The following is a 25121-nucleotide window of genomic DNA, read 5'->3' on the forward strand; positions in this document are numbered from 1 at the left end:
CTTTTAAAAGCCCGCCCGCTCCTCAGCATTGCTCGGACCGTCTCGGGGCCGGCTGGCGACTTCTCTCCAGCGGTGTCCACTGACCCACGCTTCAGCATGGTACTGCCGACTGGGCTGCGCTCCAGGCTTCGCTGCGCTCTGATGACCCTGCCTGCCCTCCACTGGACTCGAACCTTGACAGACTGCTCACCAACTTCTCGGCGAATCCAGACCGACTCCAGCCAAAACAAACTTGGCGGGTCAGCCCTGCCTTTTATGGGGTTACGCGGGGGCGGTTTAATCCACCACCTTTGACCTTTCACCCCCGCTGGCTCCACCGCTGTTGCTTGGCTTTTGTTCTTTTGCTTTTGTTCCCAAAAACCGACCGCTTTTGGTATTTTGATCCGATCTCATCGTGAAATGCGGAGAAAGCGGACGTGGCAGAGATCACCGGCTGTGGAAAGCGGACGTGGCAGAAAGCATCACCTCCCGCACTAACGAGGGAGTCCCAGCGTCTGTCGGCAGATGGTGTTGTTCATGGGGATTCGCTGTGGCTGGCGAAAAGATGGCAGCGCAATGGAGATGAAGGTGAGGCGATGTTGTTCGTTTGTGGAGATTTTGTTGAGGAGATGGTGAGGAGATGTCATGGTTGGTGCTGTGGTTGTGATGGCGTGGTTGTTGAGATGCGTTTGTGGTTGTTGAGATGCGGTTGTTCCAAAATAAAGATAGCAAAATAATAATGGCTGACTCAAAGATCACAGCCTGGTTACACGAATAATTCCCTTTAGACATCGGTGGGGAAATCTAATCTGAACACACACTTATCGACATAACTGATCTCTGGGAAACCTGAATGGTGTTCTGTGAATTTCCACAACCGTAACACTACCCCCTCCCCTTTTTACAGACTCGACCCAAGTCGTCAAATTTTTGTGTGCCTTCATGTGTAAGTTCTCCCCTAGTACGATTTACCTTCGGATCCCTGAGTGCTACATTTGGTATATCCGTGTCCCAAACGTAAATAACCTACGGGCTGAGTAACTAACTAAACAAACTCACTCATGCAGACGACTTAACTATAATTGCCGGCGCTACGACACACATGCAGGGGGAGCAAAACTCATGTACATTTTACCTCAGCTTACAAATTTTACACTAAACCATGGCCCAGGACTGATGGAATCTGTGGAAAATCACCCCCAGGCGCTGCGACTGTCTCCGAGCCAATCAGCTCCCTAAGATTTGGGGAGTGCCCTCCCTGGCTACTCTCCCTCGATGCTCACGTGGCAGGCTGGAGCCACGGGCCCCTTCCCCGGGTGCCCGTGCCCACGACACTGCCCACGTGGCTATTGGCGCCACGGGCCCCGCATCATGCAGGCCCACAAGTGCCCACTACGCTATCCCGGCCCCTCTTGGGCCCTTGGCCTACCGCGGCCGACTAGCCTGGTGCCCAGGGTACCCACTAAGCGATACTCACCGTTCGCAGCCACGCTCCCAGCCCGTCAACAGGACTCCTGCACCCCTCCAAACCGGTTTCGAGCCTACATTCTTACCAACAGCAAAACGACCCCCATTTTGTCAATTTGACTAACCCACTAACTCACATTACTCTGACCCCGGGGTCCCTTGGGTGGGAGTCACTACTCCTCCCAATCACTCATCGCACCATGCATACCACATTCGCTCCATACACACAGGCCTGCTGGCCCTCACTCACTCAACATGTTTCCTTACAATTCGCATCACATCACTGAACACTGCCATTCCTCTATCTAAATCCCTCAACTAACTCGTGCTCCCTCGTCATCCGTTAAACTACCGCACATCCTTTTAACCTACGTAGCTAAGCTACGTCCCCTCTACACATTCACGGTCTGTCCTTGTCTCCAAAAATCCAAAAATCCTATCCTAAATCTAACCTAAATCCCTCTAACTAATCCATTCCACGGGCCCCATGAGGACTTGTCCCTGCCCCATGAAGCCGGTCTAACTATACTAACCTTTCCCCCTAACTCGTGGTATTCCTGTGCCCAAGCAAGGGGGTCTTCCACCCCTTGCCTGGGAATCCTGTCGACTCGAAGTGGCAAGGCTTGCTTTTTTCTCTTTTTTTTCTATGCGTGCACCAGCGCGGCAACTCGCAACCTGCGCTCTTTACCCGTGACGTCATGGCAGCTGTTCGCGCTTTGCGCACCTCGTCCTCTTGGACGGTAACATCCAGCAGGGATTCCCCTCCTGCCGGATTCCAACCATGCAGCCACCACGTCACCCTGAGCATCCCAAGCAAGCCTCGCATTTCAAGGGGTTCCCTACGCAAGCACATGTGCTCTGCCCATGGAGCTTTACACGCATGCTCGCCTGGAGAACCCATCCGGTCCAAATTCATATACCAGCCTAGCTTCTGTCCGTCCGCGGGATCGGCTAACATCCACCGCGTGTGTTTCCGGACCGGATTTCACTCGCGCAGGCGCGCACGCGGCGGTCTCGTGCAAAGCACAGCACAGACCCCGCCCGCGCTGCCGTGCGAATCCGGCACGGTGCTCGAAATAGCTACGGCCGCTACTCGGCCTTTGTCCCTCGTCTGGTGCCGTCTTCGTCGCCATTCACCGCACGCACTCTCGCGTGCCATGACGCTTACACACCTCGCCATGACACTTGCACTCGGGTACGTGGTTGCGTGTTCCCAAAAACCGACCGTCATCTCCCTTACATACAGTGACCTCACACACGCTGTTCCTCTCACACACGGTCTTTCATCCATGCATACCATTTCACTCACACATGCTGTTTCTTTCACACACGGTGTTTCCCTCACACACGCGGTTTCTTTCACACCCCGCCTTTCACCCACGCAATGCGCGCGTTCCAGCACGCATTCCGCCACACTCGTAAACACACACACCGGAACAACCATGCTGGGGGTTCGTGCTACCACAAGGGGTCCTGTGGCCTTCACACCCCAAGCTCCACTTGTACCAGTCCACAGCACTCGCCCCTCCTAACCCGCAAAGCTTGACTGGACCCACCTGGTCATGATCTGCTTCAAAGGGGCATATTCCCTCCCCTCGTTCCTGAAGGAGGCTATCCTGCTGCTCGCACGGGGTCACGACACATTCCGCCAGCTCCCCTCATTGTCCCTCGCTAACTCCATGTGTGTGTGTGTTCGTCTTTAGTTTCTTTTAATTCACCCTCTATCTCCTCTGTCTCTGTTATTACTTTTAATTCCCGCGTCTCCCTCGTCTCTACGAGTCTCGTACACGTCTCAGTCACCCCATTTAATTTTTCCCTCTCTGTCACCGTCACTTTCTCTGTCACCTTCACGAGTCTCGCCCAACACGTCTCAGACTCCTGGGCTCCCGCTATTATTTACACAGTCTCCATTTTTATTTGTGTCTCCTTTATCAGGGTTTGCCATAATTGTTGTTTCATCCGCCAAGTGATGTCAATCAAGTCCCGCACCACTAACGTTCCTCCCTGTGGTGATGTCACACATCCCCTATCATTGTGCTGTTCTACTTCCTGGCTCCATTTGAGTCATTCTTCCTCTCCGAGCTTTTTGAGTTGTTCGTTATCTTTCCAGAGATTTTCCATCTCCGTGGACTCTAACTTTGCTCTCTCCTCAAGTTGGTTAATTTCAAATTCATATCGTTATTGTTTTCTCTCTCACTGTTCCTCATGTTTTTCATTCTCCAATCTCATTGTTTCTTTCAATTGGCCAATCTCCTTTTCCTGTTTCATTCCTTGTTCTTTCACTATCTCCTCGTACTCCAACCTTGCTTTTTCCTTTTGTTGTTCAGTTTCAAATTCATACTCTTTTTTTTTTTGTATACCTTGTCAAGGCTCGTATGAGAGCAAACACACAACACACAGCAAGGGGGGCATGAGACAAGAGGGGCGGGAGTGGGAAGGACAAAACAGTGAGGAACAGAGACATTAGGAGATCTGTGGAAGGGAGAGGGATGGGGTGGGGAACATGGGGAATACAAGATGGACATTACAGGGACTTTCAGGAAGGAAAGCAGGAAATTTGAAGGAGGTGGGCTTGGGTGGATTATCGGGGGTAGAAAAGATCGAGGATTTGGATGGGGGAAGATAAGAGGTGGTGGTGAACAGCTGTTTTGAAGGCCTGGAGGGAAGAATGGGATTGAATAGATTGAGGGAGTTTATTCCAAAGGTGGGGAAAAAAAAGGAATGAAAGAGTGAAGGTGAGCAGTGACTCGTGATTTTGGTAGTTTTACCAGAAGAGGGTTGTTGGCGGACCTTGAACGCCCTACGGAAATGTAGTGGGGCCAAATCGCAGAGAAAGCATGCGGGCGAGGCTGGAGAGGAGACGGCAGAAGACAGAAAGACCACCGACCAGCCTGTGGTGAGAAAGTGAGAGGCCCAAAGACAGCCTCATTGCGGGAGATGCCAATGATCCAAAATGCCTTGGTTTCCACAACGTGAAGCCGAGAAAGGTGGGAGGCAGGAGCACCAGCCCAGAGGGGAGAGCAATACTCCATCAGGCTGCAGACAAAAGCTTTGTAAGTGGTTAGGAGCTCAGGTGGGCCGAGGAAGGACTTTGCACGATGGAGGATTCCCAGTCGGCGACTGGCTTTGGAGGCGAGGTTTGAAATGTGGCTTTTCCAGGAAAGGTCATGGAAGGTAGTGTAGTGAGACCCAGAAGCTTGAAAGAAAGGACTTCTTCCAGAGGATTGTTGAGAAAGTGGATGGGGGGGGGGGGGGGTTTCTAAACGGTCCTCTCGGAGAGACATAGTGAGAGTGTGAGATTTGTCCGGATTGAATGACATGTTCCATGTGTTGGACAAGTTTGTGATTTTACCCAGATCTGCAGTGAGCGAAGAAGTTGCTGCTTGCCAGTCTGAGGGATGACAGATGGTATGGCAGAGGGTGGAGTTATCAGCAAAGAGATATAGAGGATTTTCAAGAGAGTCGGAGAGATCATTGATGAAAACCAGAAAAAGAACAGGGCCCAGAACGCTACCTTGAGGAACTCCAGCCTGGACAGGAAGAGGGGATGATAGAACTCCATTTAGGGCCACACGTTGACTGCGACAGGAGAGGAAGTCTGTGAGCCATGAGTGGAGATGGCCTTGGATACCATGGGAAGAGTTTGGTGAGTAGGGCAGGGTGCCAGACTGTGTCAAAAGTACGTGATATGTCCAGGGATACGGCTCGGATTTCCTGTCTGGCATTGAGGACCTCCATCCATTGATGGGAGAGCAGAAGCAGCATATCCAGGGTAGAGTGACCTTGTCTGAAACCAAATTGATGATCGGAAATCAAGCCATTGGAGAAGAGGAAGGATTTCATGTCTGAAGTGATGATGGATTTCATAACCTTGCTGATGATTGGGAGAAGGCTGATTGGTCTGTAGTTGCAGGATCTGTTTTTGCACATTTATTATGCAGGGCAGTGATGTTTGCTGATTTCCAAGCAGATGGCAGATGACCTTGAGCAACTAAGAGGGTGAATAGAACAGAGAGGGTGAGCAAGAGCAGAAGAGCAGGTTTTTAGGACACGTGGGCTGATGCCATCTGGACCAGTTGCAGAATCTGAGTCGAGGTTTGAGAGCAAGCTCTCCACCTTGTTCGGAGAAAAGGACACAGAGTCCTGGGACAATTGGGTGTGACTGAGTAAGGTGGGTAGAGAAAGCGATTGGTTTTGGACACAAGATTTAGCTGCAAACACCAAGTTTAGGCATTCATCCTTTTCACGTGCGGTATCAGCAGTGTGGCCATTTGAGGTAAGGGAAGGGATGGAGGGGGAACATACACCAGAAACAGATTTGATTAAACGCCACCAGGATTTTGAGGAGGGAGAGAGGTTTGAGAGTTCAGACTTGAGATGAGAAAGATGTTGTTTTCTCGCTCTCCTGAGGGTAGATACACACTTGTTCCGAGCTTTGTGGAAGGAACTGAGATTACCCTCAGTTGGGTTTGCTTTCCATGAGGCAAAGGCAAGTTTTTTCAGGACATCTGCCTCGCCACAAGCTTCAGTGAACCAAGGGCGGGAGGAAGGGGAGGACAACTGAAGACGAGAGGGGATAAATCTGTGCATGAGGGAGAGCAAGTTTCTTTGAAAGAATTCCCAGGATGAGTTGATGTTGGAGAAAGTAGTGATAGGAGACCAGTCTATAAGTTTGATGGCTGCTTGGAGACCCTGCCAGTCGGTTTGAGTGAAATGCCAGACTCGATGGCGGTGAGGTGGTTCTCTGATAATAGCCAGAGAGATGTCCACTTTGACAAGGACGTGGTCAGAAGAACCGATTGGAGCGTAGGAAGAGCAGCAGATATTGTCAGGGAAATTTGTCAAAATCAGATCCAGAAGAGATGGAGTACCTTGGGTTGAGATCCGGGTCGGGAAGTTGACCGATTGAGTTAGTCCCAATGAGTCACAGAAAGCTTTTGCTGAGGTGCCATGACAGGTGATAGAGGTACCCACACCTTGCCAACTGGCATGATGACAATTGAAGTTGCCACATATGAGGAAGAGAGAGTTTGGATGAGAAGATAGAAGTTGGTCCATGTTTTCAGATAGTGAGGTGTAGATGGAGTCATCACTGTTTGGTGGACGGTACAGTACACATATAAACATGAAGTGGGAGTGAAGGGGAAGCCATAGCCAGAGGTATTCCTGGGGGAGTGAGGGCAGTGCATAGAGAGTGAGGAATGGAGTCTTTGATGAAGAGAGAAACTCCTCCACCAGGGCGAGGCTCAGGTCTGTCATACCGGAGGAGGGAGTAACCGGAGAGAGATACTTGGGGGTCAGACACATCTTGGGGGAGGAAAGTTTCTGTTAGGCAGATTATGTCTGGTTTGTCAGTGGCCACCTGTATGGAAAGATCTGAAAGGTTTGAGCGTAGGCCCCGGATATTTGAGGTACACACTATTAATGAAGAGGGAGGGAGGAGGCTTTGGGTGCAGGGGGTGGGAGGGGAGGGGGAGGGTAGGACAAGGGACGAGGGGGGAGCTAAGGAGGGTTGTTGAAAGAGTGTTGGGGATTGCAGAATAGATGGGGGAGGGGCCAGATGAGGAGGAGAAAAGGCTCTGTGGTGCTGAGGGAGAGGGAGGACAAGATTAGGGGAAGAAGGCAGTTGAGGAGTTGAGGTGGAGTGAAGAGATGGAGGTGAGAGGGCAGTGGAAGGAGGCAGCTTTGTGGATGAGAGGGGGGGCAACTTTGAGAAGGATGAGTGAGGGGGTGAATGGTGGGAGAAAGGTGAGGGGGGAGTTTTTGAGAGAGGTGAGAGGGAGGCTTGGGAGGGAGAAGAGTGTGATGGTTGTTTTGAGAGGGAGGGGTGAGAGGGGTGAGTTGGCACTGAAATTGGAAAAAAAGAATGGTTGATGGAAAGTGAACATTCATAGCAAATTGGGTTTTTTTTTAAGTTTTAGGTCAGAGATGCGGTTAAACACAATTCTTGATGGATACAATAAAGGCGAATTCAGAGAATGGAGAGAAGAAACGCTGTAACAGTTGGATTTTTTAGGCAAGGTATGAAGGAAAGGTCGAATTGAGAGCAGTCTGTTTAAATAGCAGAAGAGTAGTGCATTATAATTATGATACAGTGAAGAGTACCACACGTGTGAAAGTGGAAGATGAAGCATTATAAGAGATCTTTTTAATTATTATCTATATATTAATACTGAAGGACAAATTTTGTGCTCCTCCTCGCGGTCGGGTCACATTTTTCTCGGTACTGTGACCTGGAGTGAAAGAAACTTCGGACCTGTAAGAGTGCATCGCATATAGTTGCAATCGTCAACCTTCAACTCTGAAGCAGAATAAACACTTTTCGTTTTACATTCGTTTACATGGCGACATGTGACGTCACCGCTGAGAGGCGTCAGGACGTCATGACATCATCGGTCATTCACTGACGTCATTGCGTCTGTCGTCAACAGACCGTTACCGCTGAGAGGTGCAATTCCACTCCTCGAAAATAGCGTCTGCAATGTAAAACCTCTTCTGCACATGCTGACAACCTCAGAACGTGAATTTGACATTAAAAAAATGTATTAATAAACATTGTATCTTCTATATATTAATACTGAAGGATCAATTTTGTGCTCCTCCTAGTGGTCGCGTCACGTTTTTCTCGGTACTGTGACCTGGACTGAAAGAAACTTCGGACCTGTAAGAGTGCATCGCACATCGTGGCAAGAGTCATCTTTCAACTCTGAAGCAGAATAAACACTTTTCGTTGAGACGGGGGTGAGGAGTGAAGAGGCGGGGGGCAAGGAAAGCAAATTTTTGGGCGGGGGTAAGCAAATCAAAAGCGGGAGACGGGGGGGATGGGGCGGGGGATGAGTGGGCGGGGGCTGGGGTGAATTAGGCGGGGTTGAGTGTGAGGGGGTGGACAGGGGGTGGGGAGTGAATCGTGGAAGTGTGTGGTGAATTTGGACGGTAAACGCAGTGTGAAGCTGCTGGGTTGATGAAAAGTACCAGGAAGAGAGAGAGAGAGAGAGAGAGAGAGAGAGAGAGAGAGAGAGAGAGAGAGAGAGAGAGAGAGAGACAGAGAGAGACAGAGAGAGAGAGAGAGAGACACAGAGAGAGACAGAGAGAGAGACAGAGAGAGAGAGACAGAGAGAGAGAGACAGAGAGAGAGAGACAGAGAGAGAGAGAGACAGAGAGAGACAGAGAGAGACAGAGAGAGAGACAGAGAGAGAGACGTGGTTACCGGAGGTGTAGAGATCGAAAGGATACAAGAAAGATTATTATTTTTTGATGTATTTTTGAAGAACAGGTAAGATTCGGTAATGGAAGGTTGTAGATCGGAAGATATCGTGAAGGTAATGGCGAGAGAGGGTCAGCTCAGTAGAATAAAGATGGTGTGCCAGCAGGAGGAAGAAGAAGAGGAGGATGAAGAAGAAGAAGAAGAAGAAGAATCGAGACTTGTGAGTGTGCAAGGAGAAAGGTAGTTTTTTTAGTTTTTTTATTTAAGACAAGAAATAGAGTGTTTAGTTGGGAGGGATGGGGCACGTTGGGAAAGTGGGGAAGATAGGTGGAGAGCTTGCTTTCAAACCTCGAGTCAGATTCTGCAACCGGTCCAGACGGCATCAGCCCACGTGTCCTCAAAGCCTGCTCTTCTGCTCTTGCTCACCCTCTCTCTGTTCTATTCACCCTCTCATTTGCCCAAGGTCATCTGCCATCTGCTTGGAAATCTGCTAACATCACTGCCCTGCATAAAAAAGGTGCAAAAACAGATCCCTGTAACTATAGACCAATCAGCCTTCTCCCAATCATCAGCAAGGTTATGGAATCCATCATCGCTTCAGACATGAAATCCTTCCTCTTCTCCAATGGCTTGATTTCCAATCATCAATTTGGTTTCAGACCAGGTCACTCTACCCTAGATATGCTGCTACTGCTCTCCCATCAATGGATGGAGGTCCTCAATGCCAGACAGGAAATCCGAGCCGTATCCCTGGACATATCACGTGCTTTTGACACAGTCTGGCACCCTGCCCTACTCACCAAACTCTCTGCCCATGGTATTCAAGGCCATCTCCACTCATGGCTCGCAGACTTCCTCTCCTGTCGCAGTCAACGTGTGGCCCTAAATGGAGTTCTTTCATCCCCTCTTCCTGTGCAGGCTGGAGTTCCTCAAGGTAGCGTTCTGGGCCCTGTTCTTTTCTCGTTTTCATCAATGATCTCTCGGACTCTCTGGAAAATCCTCTATTTCTCTTTGCCGATGACTCAACCCTCTGCCGTACCATCTGTCATCCCTCAGACCGGCAAGCAGCAGCTTCTTCGCTCACTGCAGATCTGGATAAAATCACAAACTGGTCCAACACGTGGAACATGTCTTTCAATCCAGACAAATCTCACACTCTCACTATGTCTCTTCGAAAGGACCGTTTACAAAACCCCCCATCCACTTTCTCAACAATCCTCTGGAAGAAGTCTTTTCTTTCAAGCTTCTGGGTCTCACTATCTGCCATGACCTTTCCTGGGAAAGTCACATTTCCAACCTTGCCTCAAAGCCAGTCGCCGACTGGGAATCCTCCGTCGTGCAAAGTCCTTCCTCGGCCCTCTTGAGCTCCTGACCACTTACAAAGCTTTTGTCCGTAGCCTGATGGAGTACTGCTCTCCCCTCTGGGCTGGTGCTCCTGCCTCCCACCTTTCTCGACTTCACGCTGTCGAAACCAGGGCTTTTAAGATCATTGGCATCTCCCGCAATGAAGCTGAGTCTTTGGGCCTCTCACTCAATCACCGCAGGTTGGTCGGTGGTCTTTCTGTCTTCTACCGACTCCTCTCCAGCCTTGCCCCCCTGCTCTCTCTGCGATTTGTCCCAACCACATTTCCACAGGGCGCTCAAGGTCCGCCAACAACCCCCTTCTGGTAAAACTACCAAAATCACGAATCACTGCTCATCTTCACTCTTTCATTCCTCTTTTTCCCGCCTTTGGAATAAACTTCCTCACTCTATTCTTTCCCATTCTTCCCTTCAGGCTTTCAAAACAGCTGTTCACCACCACCTCTTATCTTCCCCCATCCAAATCCTCGATCTTTTCTACCCCCGATAATCCACCCAAGCCCACTTCCTTCAATTCTCCTGCTTTCCTTCCTGAAAGTCCCTTTAATGTCCATCTTCCCCTCGCCATGTTCCCCGTCCCATCCCCATCCCTCTCCCTTCCACAGTTCACCTGTGTCTGTTCCCCAATGTTTTGTCCCTTCCACTCCCGCCCCTCTTGTCTCATGCCTCCTTGCTGTGAGTTGTGTGTTAGCTCTCATACGAGCCTCGACCAAGGTATACAAAAAAAAAAAAAAAAAAAAAAAAAAAAAAAATAGAAATTGAAGGTAATGGGGAGAAAATACAAATAAACACGATCGTACACCGAGGGGAACGATGGGTAGGCCTCAAGCACTCGGTAAGACAAGGTTGACAAAAACTCACAAAATAGCATGAGTTTGAAACAAAACCGAACTAGGAACACACAGTAACATGCAGGTGAGAAAATAAACAGTTAAAAAGGGAACAGATAACGACTGGAAACTTAACTTTGAGATCGTCAGCAGAGAGCCCTGAAGGAGACCTGTCAACGCTCCAAACCCAGAACCGGAAGTCAAGGAACAGAGAGAAGAAGGCAATGCACTTGCAGTGGGGCAGGTGGACATTGTGTGGACACAACAAAGGTGTGAATAAGAAGAGAGAAGGCTGACAGAGGTAAGGATACCATTCTAGATTTGTCGATTGTTATATTTATGGATAATTGTCCATGTCCAATTCTGTGTATTCTCATGAGTTCATATTATGCTGTTATATCCATTTCATACATGTGGTCTCAGCCATGTAATCATGTCTACGTAGCACGTGCGCATCAGTCGTTAACGGTTAACCCTTTCGAAGCTTTCTCTCTTTTGCACTCCACTCACACTACCATTACCTTATATCACTGACTGACCTACTCACCTCATAACAAAGCAAAAAATATTTTATTTGTTGAAACTAATCTCGTATTTACCTTCTTCCTACCTGGCTGTCTTACAATATTCCTTTCCCACTGACTCCCTAATATCAAACAGTTGGCTTCAACTTTCATATTTACTATCCTTCAGGGCCATCCAGACATTACATAATGCATTTTAAAGCTATTTTATATATTCCCCTATTATATCCCTGCAATACTCCATAACACGGGGCCAAAGATACCCCCTCCCTCCACCCCAACATGCTGTAATGCTAGCCATACCTCCGACCGACCCCCTTGAACATTATGTAATATATGGATGCCCTCTTCCACACCAGTTTTTCCCCTTTCCTCTGTCTCTCCCGGCCAACTCCCAAAATCACATCACTTGTACACCAAATTTTTACAGATCTGGGGACAGCACTGTTAAAAAAAATTTGGCACGGCTTTCTTTACCTCCACCACCGAAAGTAGATGGAGGTTGTGCTTTCATCACTGTCTGTCTGTGTTTGTCTGTTTGTTTGTGAACAAAATATCTAAAAAATTTGTGGACAGCGTCAGACGAAATTTGGTGGAGAACTTGTGTTTGTGACATGGATGAAATGATTAGACTTTGGTGAAGATCCGAATCCGATAACTTTTTAAAGTGATTTTTCACGATTGAGAGATAGGGCCAAAAACGACAAAATCCATCCAACTTCTTCTGTAGGATTTCTGAAAAAGTTGGACGGATTCGGATGAAACTTGGTGGGCAGGTTGGGTATGTAACAAGGAAGAATTGATTCAATTTTGGTGAAGATCTGAAGCCAGATCCGGATTTGAGAAATTTTAAGTGATTCTTCACCATTGAGTGATTGGGCTAAAATGATATGTACTGGAGCAGGATATCTCAAAAAGTAATGGAAGGATTCAGACAAAACATGGTGGATGAGTTGGTTAGGTGATATAATAAGAACAAGTCAATTAAGTTTCAGTTGAGGTCAGAATCCAGATCCTTTCAGTTGAGGTCAGAATCCAGATCCTTTTTCAAACATCAACTCATCCTGGGAATTATTTCAAAGAAACTTGCTCTCCCTCATGCACAGATTTATCCCCTCTCGTGTTCAGTTGTCTTACCCTTCCTCCCGCCCTTGGTTTACTGAAGCTTCTAGTGAGGCAGTTGTCCTGAAACAACTTGCCTTTGCCTCATGGAAAGCAAACCCAACTGAGGGCAATCTCAGTTCGTTCCACAAAGCTTGGAACAAGTGTGTATCTACCCTCAGGAGAGCCAGAAAACAACATCTTTCTCATCTCAAGTCTGAACTCTCAAACCTCTCTCCCTCCTCAAAATCCTGGTGGCATTTAATCAAATCTGTTTCTGGTGTATGTTCCCCCTCCATCCCCTCCCTTACCTCAAATGGTCGCACTGCTGATACCACACGTGATAAAGCTGAATGCCTAAACTCGGTGTTTGCAGCTAAATCTTGTGTCCCAAACCCATCACATTCTCTACCCACCTTACCCAGTCGCACCCAATTGTCCATGGACTCTGTGTCCTTTTCTCCTGACAAGGTGGAGAGCTTGCTTTCAAACCTCGACTCAGATTCTGCAACCGGTCCAGACGGCATCAGCCCACGTGTCCTCAAAGCCTGCTCTTCTGCTCTTGCTCATCCTCTCTCTGTTCTATTCACCCTCTCATTTGCCCAAGGTCATCTGCCATCTGCTTGGAAATCTGCTAACATCACTGCCCTGCATAGAAAAGGTGCAAAACAGATCCCTGTAACTACAGACCAATCAGCCTTCTCCCAATCATCAGCAAGGTTATGGAATCCATCATCGCTTCAGACATGAAATCCTTCCTCTTCTCCAATGGCTTGATTTCCGATCATCAATTTGGTTTCAGACCAGGTCACTCTACCCTGGATATGCTGCTTCTGCTCTCCCATCAATGGATGGAGGTCCTCAATGTCAGACAGGAAATCCGAGCCGTATCCCTGGACATATCACGTGCTTTTGACACAGTCTGGCACCCTGCCCTACTCACCAAACTCTCTTCCCATGGTATTCAAGGCCATCTCCACTCATGGCTCGCAGACTTCCTCTCCTGTCGCAGTGAACGTGTGGCCCTAAATAGAGTTCTGTCATCCCCTCTTCCTGTCCAGGCTGGAGTTCCTCATGGCAGCGTTCTGGGCCCTGTTCTTTTTCTGGTTTTCATCAATGATCTCTCCGACTCTCTGGAAAATCCTCCATATCTCTTTGCTGATGACTCCACCCTCTGCCGTACCATCTGTCATCCCTCAGACCGGCAAGCAGCAGCTTCTTTGCTCACTGCATATCTGGATAAAATCACAAACTGGTCCAACACATGGAATATGTCTTTCAATCCAGACAAATCTCACACTCTCACAATGTCTCTTCGAAAGGACGGTTTGGAACCCCCCCCCCCCATCCACATTCTCAACAATCCTCTGGAAGAAGTCTTTTCTTTCAAGCTTCTGGGTCTCACTATCTGCCATGACCTTTCCTGGGAAAGTCACGTTTCCAACCTCGCTTCCAAAGCCAGTCGCCGACTGGGAATCATCCGTCGTGCAAAGTCCTTCCTCGGCCCTCTTGAGTTCCTGACCACTTACAAAGCTTTTGTCCATAGCCTGATGGAGTACTGCTCTCCCCTCTGGGCTGATGCTCCTGCCTCCCACCTTTCTCGGCTTCACGCTGTCGAAACCAGGGCATTTAGGATCATCGGCATCTCCCGCAATGAAGCTGAGTCTTTGGGCCTCTCATTCAATCAACGCAGGTTGGTCGGTGGTCTTTCTGTCTTCTACCATCTCCTCTCCAGCCTTGCCCCCCCTGCTCTCTCTGCGATTTGTCCCCACCACATTTCCGCAGGGCGCTCAAGGTCCGCCAACAACCCCCTTCTGGTAAAACTACCAAAATCACGAATCACTGCTCATCTTCACTCTTTCATTCCTGTTTTTTCCCGCCTTCGGAATAAACTCCATCACTCGATTCTTTCCCATTCTTCCCTCCAGGCTTTCAAAACAGCTGTTCACCACCACCACTTATCATCCCCCCATCCAAATCCTCGATCTTTTCGACCCCCGATAACACTGAACAACAAAAATGTTTTACTGGAGATGTGTAAAGTGATTTAGACTAATTTGGGTATGCTGATTTCAAAAATCATAACCGTTTTGCTGTATCACGTCAGGATTTTCAGTAACAGAAATATTCCCATTGCCTAGAAGTCAGGATTTCAATGAAATTTACAAAAATTCATTTATTCATTTATTTCATCATGAATGCTTCAAAATTATAGAAATTACAGAAAAACTCCACTAGAATGCAATTAAAAATGCTTTAGGCATTTGGCTTTGCGTTTGTGCTGCTCTGTGTCAGTTTCACGATGCAGGAACCAGCAGAAATCGCCCATCATGTTCGGGTTGTGCCGCCCTTGGTAACGCGTCTCCATGAGTGAAATCTCTTGGTGGAATCGCTCGCCGTGCTCGTCCGAGACTGCTCCCAAGTTGTCAGGGAAGAAGTTCAGGTGCTGGTGTAGGAAATGGATTTTCAGGGACATCCTGGACCAAGTTTCCTGAAGGACTCCAGCAGCTGCTGCACTATTTCTTCATAGTTGTCCGCGCGCTCGTTCCCCAAGAAGTTGTCCGTCACAGCTTTGAAGCTCCTCCACGCTGCCAGCTCTTTGGGGTTTAGAGTTGTCGGAAAAGTTTCGTCCTTCATAATCTGTCGGATTTGCGGTCCAACAAAGACACCAGCCTTGATCTTGGCCTCCGACAAGGTGTTGCCAAACTTTTCCTTGAGGTATAAAAACCCACGCCCATTCAGATCCATTGCCCGTACAAAACTTTTCATCAAGCCGAGCTTTATGTGGAGTGGTGGAAGGAAAACCTTGGCTGGGTCGACAATTGCGACATGCTTCACGTTGCGTCGACCAGGTACATGCTCTTTTCGCTCTTCCCAATCTTTCTTCGTCCAGTGATTCTTGTCGTCTCTGCTATCCCAGAGACAAAGGAAGCACATGTATTTCGTGTAGCCTGACTGCAGCCCTAACAACAGCGCCACCACTTTCAAGTCTCCGCAGATGTGCCAGTTGAAGTCATTGTACTTGATGGAATCAAGCAGCTGCCGCATAGTCTCATAGGTCTCTGTCATGCCGAACGCGTGAGCCAGTGGGACTGATGGTTTCTCGTTGCCATTGTGGAGCAAAACAGCCTTCAAGCTGTTCTTCCCCGAGTCGATGAAGAGGCGCCAGTCTGCAGGATCATGATCACACCCAAGTTCTTTCAACAGACCGTTGATGTCACTGCAGAATGTCATCGTGTCTTCCATCTCAAAGAACTCAGCCATGTCTCTGTGACGTGCTCTGAACAAGGATATCTTGGTGTTAGGTTCAAGTAGATTCCACTGCTGCAGCCTTGATCCAAGCAGCTCTGCCTTCGCCTTTGACAGCGAGAGATCTCTTACAAGATCATTTAAGTCTCCCTGGTTCAGAAGGTGTGATTCTTGAGTGTCGCGTTCAAAAGGTTCATCATCACCATCCTCTTCACCACTGCTTACAGCTATGTTCTGATCAGCTGGAGGTGTTGGAACAGGGTTCTCGTCATCATGAGGCACAGGTTTACGAGCAAAGACGCAGTCAGCGTACTTGATGTGACCTTTATTCTTCTTGTTGAAGCCAGCGATGCTTGTGCAGCAGAAATAACAATCATCATGATGATTCTGCGGCTCACGCCATATCATGGGCACCGCAAATGGCATGCTCGCGCGCTTGCCCACCAACCACTGAGTCAAGGTTGTGTGACAGCTTGTGCAGCAGATGTGTGGTGCCCAGCTCTGTTCTTGGTCCCCCACCTTACACCCGAAGTAGTGAAAGTAGGCGGCCTTCATTTTCACTGCTGTAGATATACTTCGCTGTTGATCTTTTTTGGTATACCGACCACAGACATAACAGAAGTTGTCAGGATGATTGGTACAGGAACGCCTACTCATCTTTATCTGAAAGAAAGAAATATAACACAAGTTAACAACAATTGTACGAAATAGACATGTTAAAGACATATGTAAATTTCATTGAAATCCTGACTTCTAGGCAATGGGAATATTTCTGTTCCTGAAAATCCTGACGTGATACAGCAAAACGGTTATGATTTTTGAAATCAGCGTACCCAAATTAGTCTTAATCACTTTACACATCTCCAGTAAAAAAGATTTTTTGAAATTTGTTGTTCAGTGTAATCCACCCAAGCCCACTTCCTTCAATTCCCCTGCTTTCCTTCCTGATAGTCCCTGTAATGTCCATCTTCTCTTCCTCATGTTCCCTGTCCCATTCCTCTCCCTTCCACAGATCTCCTAATGTCTCTGTTCCCCACTGTTTTGTCCCACCCATTCCCGCCCCTCTGGTCTCATTCCCCCTTGCTGTGTGTTGTGTGTTAGCTCTCACACAAGCCTCGACAAGATATACAAAAAAAAAAAAAAAAAAACATCCGACCTATCAGTGGGATACAAAATGTAAACTAATCAGCCTGGCAGAGGAATGCTCTCTATTGAGTGGCCATTCTCATTTATCTCCGATTTAACTTCCCTTCCCTCCAGTCCGACTGCAATGTGGACCTGCACATTGCTAAGGTCACAATTCTATAAACCGACTCCAATTTGTATTGCATATGCATGGTATGGCAAGTTTGCAGCCCCCCCCCTTTCCCATGATGCTGGCAAGTTTGCAGCCCCCCCCCCTTTCCCCATCCCCCCATTCTCCCCTCTCTCACCCCACACTTGTGCTCCCCCTCCCTGTCCACATGCTCCCAACCCCTGCCCATCCTCTACCACTCCATAAGGTGATACTTCTCCTCCTTCCCAAACAATATGGACGTTAAATGTTTGAGGGCTTTGTTTTAACATCATAGATCTCTCCATACAAATTTCTGCTGCCAGTCCAGATATTTTGCGTTAAAAAAAAAAATGTTCCTTTCACAGGATGCCACTGAGTCTTTTATGTCTCTCCCTTTGTGTTCTCTTTTCTATTATGAAAGACCATTTATCAAAGTTGTCCTCCAACACCAGCCGCAGAGCATCAGACCAGGAATGTGACAGTGGATCACACCTCCATTGCAGAAAATCCTTTGCAAATCTAAACTTCTCACAGCTTACAAGACCTTTGTACATAAATCAGCAGAGTATTGCTTTCTCCGATGGACTGGTTGGTGCCACAACCTTACACCTGTCTCTCCTGAATGCTGTAAAATCCAAAGCTCTCAACATTGTTGGCATTTTCCACAAAAAATGCAGAAGGAAGTCCTGGTACTCTCTCATCGCAGACAGTTTTGTGGCTTTTCTGTTTTATACCACCTCCTCAGGTCTTGCTCCCTCTGTTTTTTCATCAATCCACCCCTCCCAATTCACTTCAGGGCACATACATTCTTCAAAACACCCCTACTCTCGTGATACTTCCAATAACCAGGTTTACTGCTTACCTCCACTCCTTTTTTTCTTTGTTCTCCCATGTGCGTAACTTCCTTCCTCAGTCTATTCAATTGCACTCTTCCCTTCAGGTCTTTACATTGCCAATACATCGGCACTTCAGGTCATCCTTCAGCCTTATCCGTAATCCTTTCGATCCTCAATAATCCTCTCCCTCTATTTTCAGGCTGCTGTGTTCCTTCTCTCTTCTTATTCACACCTCTGTTGTGTCCACACATTGTCCACCTGCCCCCACTGCAAGTGCATTGCCTTCTACCCTCTGTTCCTTCACTCTTCTGTGAGCCTAGACTTTGCAAACAAAAAACAATCGACCAGAAATTGATAAGATTGTCAATCTCTCTCACGATTCCATACTAATAGCCTTCACTATGATGAGAGTCGGTGAAAAAACACTTGCTGTTTCGTAAACAGGAAATTCGGTAGCATGGAGGCAAAAACACAACAATATTTTTGTCCATACATGATGTAAAATAGCACAATAAATAACCTGTCCACGACCATTACTTAAACCAACAGGCCAGCAGGATAGCCTCGAGGTGTGTGCATTCACTTCTGAACTGTCTAGCCCGGGTTCAAATCTTGACCGAGCTATAGACTGTCATCCGAGTATTTTCCATGCAAGATGATTCAATAACGTGCGCACCATCCATATAAGATGGAAGTTGAACTAGTTGTCACATTTGCGAGCATAATTTGGTGGGTATTAAAGATCCCATGGTGTCTTTCCCAGAGGGGAGGTGGGCATCCTGTCCAAATTACAAATTATTGGTCCAATATACAGAGAGCACTACATCAATGGTACAGCCAGACTCCCGTAAATGACACAAACCAACAACCACGTGATACACATGAGGCGAGACGACTTAAATCAAATCCTGCAATCTCCTTACTTTAAAAGAGGAACGTGTAATCTACAGATAGCTCAAAATAAGGAGAGCTTTTGATAAGAAACTCGATATTGCAAAGAAGAAGAAAAAAAAGATACACGGTGTTCTGCTGTGAACGTGCAACTGTCCCAGAAACCAAGATTGCGGAAGTAAAGATGGTGGAAACCAAGACAAGAGAAATTGATACGAATGAATGCAACTCTAATTGTGTTTCTATAAAACAATAAAATCACACTAAAATAATCACACGTTTGCATGTTCAAAGTATATAATAATGATAGGTAAACCTTAAGATAGGGCGAGGTGGTGAACTTGGAGACTCTGTGGATAGAGGGGCAGGAGGTCGATGTGCCATGCGCTTGCCGATTTGTCGGCTGTAGATGACCAACCACAGGAGGGAGCTCAGCGAAGCGTAGTGCAGCACGATGGTGACCTGTAGGACAGGAATTCAGTGAGGGCAAGAGATAGTTTTCCAAATCGTTCAGGATGCGGAAAAGTGAAAAAACAGTTTCGTTTTTGCATCAAGAAAAAGGTGCTTTTGTTTCAGGTATCATTTGTGTGAATTAAAGTCTCATGCTTATCGGCAATGAACCATCAGTTCACGTCAAAGTGTTTCCGCAAACTGCTTTCCTTATGTGCCAAGGTTCATTCGTTTGTGTACAGAACCTTGCTGTTGGTTGCATCATTCCTGGGAGCATGTCTGTTCCACTGATGCAGTGCCTCCTTGCAAGCTCGGGAGAGAATTTGTGATTTGGTCAGGGTGCCTGCAACAATCGCCTACTCTTTGCGGAAAACACTGTGGAATCTTTAACATCCCCCATTAACCAATGTTTTGAATGCTGGCAGTCCAACCTCCAGCTTAACGTCTCATCTAATATTGATGAAATACCCTGACTGTGAAACACAGGGGTGGCAGTTTATAGGATGGCCAGTAATCGAACCCAGACTAAACAGCTCACAAGCGAATGCACTACCTCTGAGTTCTCTCGCCAGTGAACACATTAAATTTGACACTGAGACTGCAGTACGGGTTACAAGATGATGGAAATATAGGTGTATGACAGCTATGGAGGGATGGGAGGAGTCATGTAATGCATTACTGATGAGAAACAGATGGACACGAACTTCATGGTACAGCATGATGCAAAGGGGAGAGGAAAGAGGGAAATTGAAGTGATGTATAATAGAATGCAGCTGCACACCGAACTCGCTCTCCAAAGTGATGCAAATATGGCGTCTCAAGCTCATGTTTTGAAAATTGGCGTGGCAAAGGTGGACAGTTACTAATTTGTGAGCTTAGCCTTAAGCATTTTCATTTCAAATGGCTGGCATCTTGACTTCAAAGTGTTCTTCCATATTGTCACCGAGTTTGAAAAAGACTACTCTAATTATCCTGAGATGCCTTTGTCTCATTTTCTTCCATAAAAGTCAACCTTTAAAGGATATTTATACTACCTCGTAAATAATTGGAGAAAGTTATATACTGCCTCGCATGAGGTAAACAAAATTAACACTAATTGTCTGCAAAGCTAAATATTTACGATTTTGAAACCAAATCACTCGCAAATGCGCCATAGGGCAAGTGCAATGGCCGTTCAACAATTCAAGGAATGAGATCCTCATAAAAGTGGAAGAAATACCAACATTGTTTTTGTATTTCTCAATATACCAGCATACATAATTAATAAGGAAATATTCTTCATCCTAATATTATATACTTGGTGAGGTGTGGAGGTTTATACAGCTCTATGGAGTGTCGGTGCTGCCAAAGCAGTGTCTTGGCAAGGGCGATACTGGGTGGTTTGCGATTGCCTTCCCAGCAGTAGTTAGGGCAGGAATTTGGAATTTTGGTTCAAAACATATGATATTTTGAAACTGTTAAATAAAGAGTTCATTCTGATCACTCGTTCTTGATTTACTTGATCTATTCAGCTGCTTGCACAATGCAAGCACAATCAACAACACCAAATATATAAAACTTATATTGATTGTGTCTTCAAGATGTACAGCAGGCAGTATCTCCTTGCAGCTTGAAAGCATGGGCCACTAATATATATATTGTTGCGGATTCGCGCCCGCCGGCGTGCGGACGGCCACGTAACTCGAATCGCGGCACGTCGCCCACCGGACGGACAATCCAGTCGTGACCCTCTCGGACTAACGCCGGGAACCAGTCACGGGTGGACCTTTCGGTCTCACCACGATCGTGCCAATCGGCCCCTGCGTGGGATAGGGTTGCTTGCCAAATTCGACCTGCCTAAGTACCCACACGGAGGGTAGACCGGGCGATCGCACCTCGCCGCAGGTCAACTTCGGACACGGGCCACTTTAAGCGACCCGTTCCGTACTATCGGGATAACCGAGCAGTGTTATTCGTCGGCCTCGACGGTTCGATTAATTATCGGGTGTTTTAGCCCACGACCAACCCTTTACGTGAAGCAAGATGGAGATTCAATGAGAGAAAAGACGAAGCGAAGCGGGAAAACAGTTCAACATAACTCACATTTATTTCGCGATGAACGGAAAGCACACATATACAATTACACCAAAAGCACATGTAAAAGGAGAAGAAACACAATATTACACAAAAAGCAAATATAAAAGAGAAACACAATGCAGAGCTATCCGACTACCGAGCACACGGCAACACTTATACAATTTTACTTCACAGACGGCGCAGACAACACAGATACCCAAAGCAAAAGAAAGAGAACCACCCTCCAGGATGAGGGGGGTAGGCGGGCCTGGGGCCGAGACCGTGTCGGGCCTACCCGTCTGATGATGAGACGCAAAGCGGCGGTGGCGCCTCAACTCCGCGGGCCTCGCGGACAGTGTCTGGTAGGGGGTGGGAAAGGGGCCCCCTTGTCGCACTATCTCAGCGTGGGGGGAAACAGGAGGGGGTTGTTGATGCTCGGGGGGGAGGAGGATATCACCCTGTCTCTGGTGTCCCGCGACGAGCGTCTCCTCCTCGACCTCGGTCGCGTTGCTGGCCTCTCCCTCTGCAGCTCCCGGCACCGACGCGAGCACCCCCTCGTCCGCCTTCGCCGTCGCCACCTCTCCACAGCTCCGTCTAATCGCCCTCTCCGTCTCCTCTCTTGGCTTGTCCCAACTCTTCACTTTTGACTTCTCCCCTCCGAACTCTGACTCTTCTTCCCAGCTCCACCGACAACTCGTTCCAACGCACCACTCTCAACTTCCCTTTACTGACGAACGCAGCCGTTTATATAAGCCCCGTGGCTTCGCTCCCCCACCTTTGACCCTCTGCCTCCGACCCTTCACCTCTCTAACTGGCTCCCCATTGGACAGAGGAAAAGTGGGCGTGAATGCTTTTTGATCCATGAATTTGCATATAGCGTCCTCACTCCAACGCCCTGGAGGCGTGGCCAAATCGCCCCAGCTCACCGATAGGACGGAACAGAAGTGGGCGTGAGTCGTTTTTGATCCATTTTTCTTCGGAAAGTCTGTGATGTCTCTGAACACGCTGCTCGGTGCGCGCCCCGCACGAGTCCAGCATCGGCGCCCACAAGTGGCGTGGGAATGACGGTGATGCGATGGTGGCGAGTTGTGACGGTAAAGGTCGTGGCTGTTGTTGTGAAGCGGCGTTGTGGTTGGTGGTTGTTGTTGTGAAGCGGCGTTGTGGTTGGTGGTTGTTGTTGTGAAGCGGCGTTGTGGTTGGTGGTTGTTGTTGTGAAGCGGCGTTGTGGTTGGTGGTTGTTGTGAAGCGGCGTTGTGGTTGGTGGTTGTTGTGTGATGGCTGTTGAGACGTGGTTGGTGGTGGTAGTAATGGCGGCTGGTCCAAAATAAAGATAGTAAAAGAAAAACGGCTATCCTGAAGAGTCGCAGCCCGAGTGAATGACATTTATTCCCTCTAGACAACGGGTTTGGGCCTAACTACACATATACTTACAGAGATATCTCACCTAAGGGACCTGAATGGTGGTTTGCGAATTTCGTCAACCACAACACTATATATGAAAATGTATATAAATACATATATATGTATATTTATCGAAACATGTGGACAGTGATGAGCACTCCGCCGATCCCCAATGGACATAGTCCACACCATGTGGTTTTACCGAATGTGACATAATCCTTGGTGATGCTCACCATAACAATCAGGAGGTGCATCTCATGTATATATAAATATATATTTATATATACACATACAAATATATTTATATATCTATATATTTATTTATTTATTTATATTTATTTATATTTATTTAGAAAGACCCACCCACATCTCTCACCTGTGAATGGAGTGAACAGCCAATCAGCTCTCACCTTATTGACTACACCCAGGTGGCAAGGATTATATAAATGATTGACCCCTTCCACACTCCTCCAGCAGAAGTAGCTGAAAAAGCAACCCAAGAAGACCTACATGAGGGAAGTGCTATCGCTGTTTCGAACCATTCCCAGAGTTCCTCTACAACTAGAAAGACATTCACACACAGTACAAAAATGAGAATCCCAATGCAACACACCCCCTCAGCTACCGGAATGGTTTCATCGCTTATTGGTGAATCATCAGCAATCGTGTGGACAGCAATGCATACCAATGAGGCTCCCAAGCGTGTACCACGTGCAAACATCAAAAGCAAACGTCTTTATAGTTGAAGAGGAACTCTGGGAAGGGTTCAAAACAGTGTAGCACTTACCTTGTGTAGGTCTTCTTTGGTTGCTTTATGCAGCTACCTCGGCTGGAGGAGTGTGGGAGGGGTCAATCATTTATATAATCCCAGGCACCTGGGTGTAGTCGATTAGGTGAGATCTGATTGGCTATTTCCTCCATTCACAGGTGAGAGATGTGGGTGGGTCTTTATTTATTTATTGACTGCTTATATGGATATATAGATATATAGATATATATATATATATATATATATATATATATATATATATATATATATATATATATATATATATATATATATATATATATATATATATATATATATCAATTGCATGTCATGTCTGTTATGGTCAGCATTGCCACGGTCTATGTCTCACATGATAAAACTGCATAATCTGCAAAGAACAACCATCTGTCTGCCACCCAGACAATTGCTTCCGCAAATGCAAACCATTCAACCAGAAGGCACGTGATGTGATCGGCGGGTAAATCTAAATAAGTGGAGTGTGACGAGCACTCCCCCGATCTCCAATTGACATAAAGTCCTACACCAAAGCGTCACCTCCAATCCGGAGGCCCCAGTCCAGAAACGCTGTCAAACATACAAAGGATACATGATCAACATCAGTTAAACATCAAACAGAGCCACCTATCCAGATTTCTGGCTTATTTGCCCTCATCAGAACAACATACCAATAAATATCTAACAGATGATGACCACATTCGGTCATCATCATTTTCCAGGAATGTATCCCCCGTGAATAGCAGGGTCCGACCAGTGTGTGTGCATGTATGTATATATACACTTGCAATGAAAGACACTTACAAAGAAAGATGAATTTATATCAGTACATATAAATAAATATATATGTATATATATATATATATATATATATATATATATATATATATATATATATATATATATATATATATATATAAATAGAGATGTATAGAAAATCCCGTTCATGTTTGGATTATCTATGCATGTATGCATGTAAGAAATGCCTTCATCTCTTTGGTTGGACAGCTGACCAAACTCCACCCACAATTGTAACCTGAAAAAATCATGCATCTGCCATTTTGTGAAGGAGCATAGGCCTGTGGTGTCAGCCCTTGTCCCAGTTCAATTGGAATTATCCTAGTTAAATAACTACTATGACATGCCTACTGCTTATGTGCACAATAATAACTAGAACGGGCACTCAGTAGAGCGCAGACCTTCGCCAACGCTAAATTTTGCTCCCACCCCCCCCCCCCCCAGAAACCGTTGATTGTGAGGGTATTTAATCCCATACCACATCTGCCATCTCATATGTGTTATGATGGCTTAAAAAAAAAATTCCTGCTGTTTGACACTGATTCACGTACATTGTACAATTTCTGCATGAACTCCCTGACCTTTTTGGGTGACGGTGTCAAGTCAATCTAATGACAACTGGTCACATTATAAGAAATTATTTTCTGGCATTTTAGGGTTATTTAGCACACACGAGTTTCTGTTTTTCTAAATATGTTATTTATTGTGAACAAACAAACATTCATTGTACAAAAATGACGATTTTGACCTTTTCATGACCTCGACCTTGACCTTTGTACTCTTAATTTTGTAATTGGTATTAGAGTGTGGGGAACAGAACAGTTAACATTTTGGTGTTGGTTTCATGCAAATCGGATAAGAATTGACCGTGTTATGACTAAAACCGCACATTTTGCAATGTCGTGACCTCCCCT

At 46.8% G+C, this 25121-nt stretch overlaps 1 protein-coding gene across 4 annotated transcripts in view; it reads right to left on the bottom strand.

The window, feature by feature from the left end:
• The window catches only part of LOC147015903 (adhesion G protein-coupled receptor A3-like), a 220366-nt gene that overhangs the window by 24757 nt on the left and 170488 nt on the right, over positions 1-25121 (bottom strand). For all 4 annotated transcript variants that reach the window (XM_085848508.1, XM_085848507.1, XM_085848509.1 and 1 more), the window contains one exon: positions 19036-19181. In XM_085848508.1, the coding sequence (XP_085704634.1) occupies positions 19036-19181 (146 nt within the window). The remainder of the gene's footprint in view (positions 1-19035; positions 19182-25121) is intronic.

The sequence above is a fragment of the Eptatretus burgeri genome, chromosome 12 (assembly GCF_056783735.1).
Source record: "Eptatretus burgeri isolate ZD-2024b chromosome 12, Ebu_testis_v1, whole genome shotgun sequence".
NCBI classification, from domain to species: domain Eukaryota; kingdom Metazoa; phylum Chordata; class Myxini; order Myxiniformes; family Myxinidae; genus Eptatretus; species Eptatretus burgeri.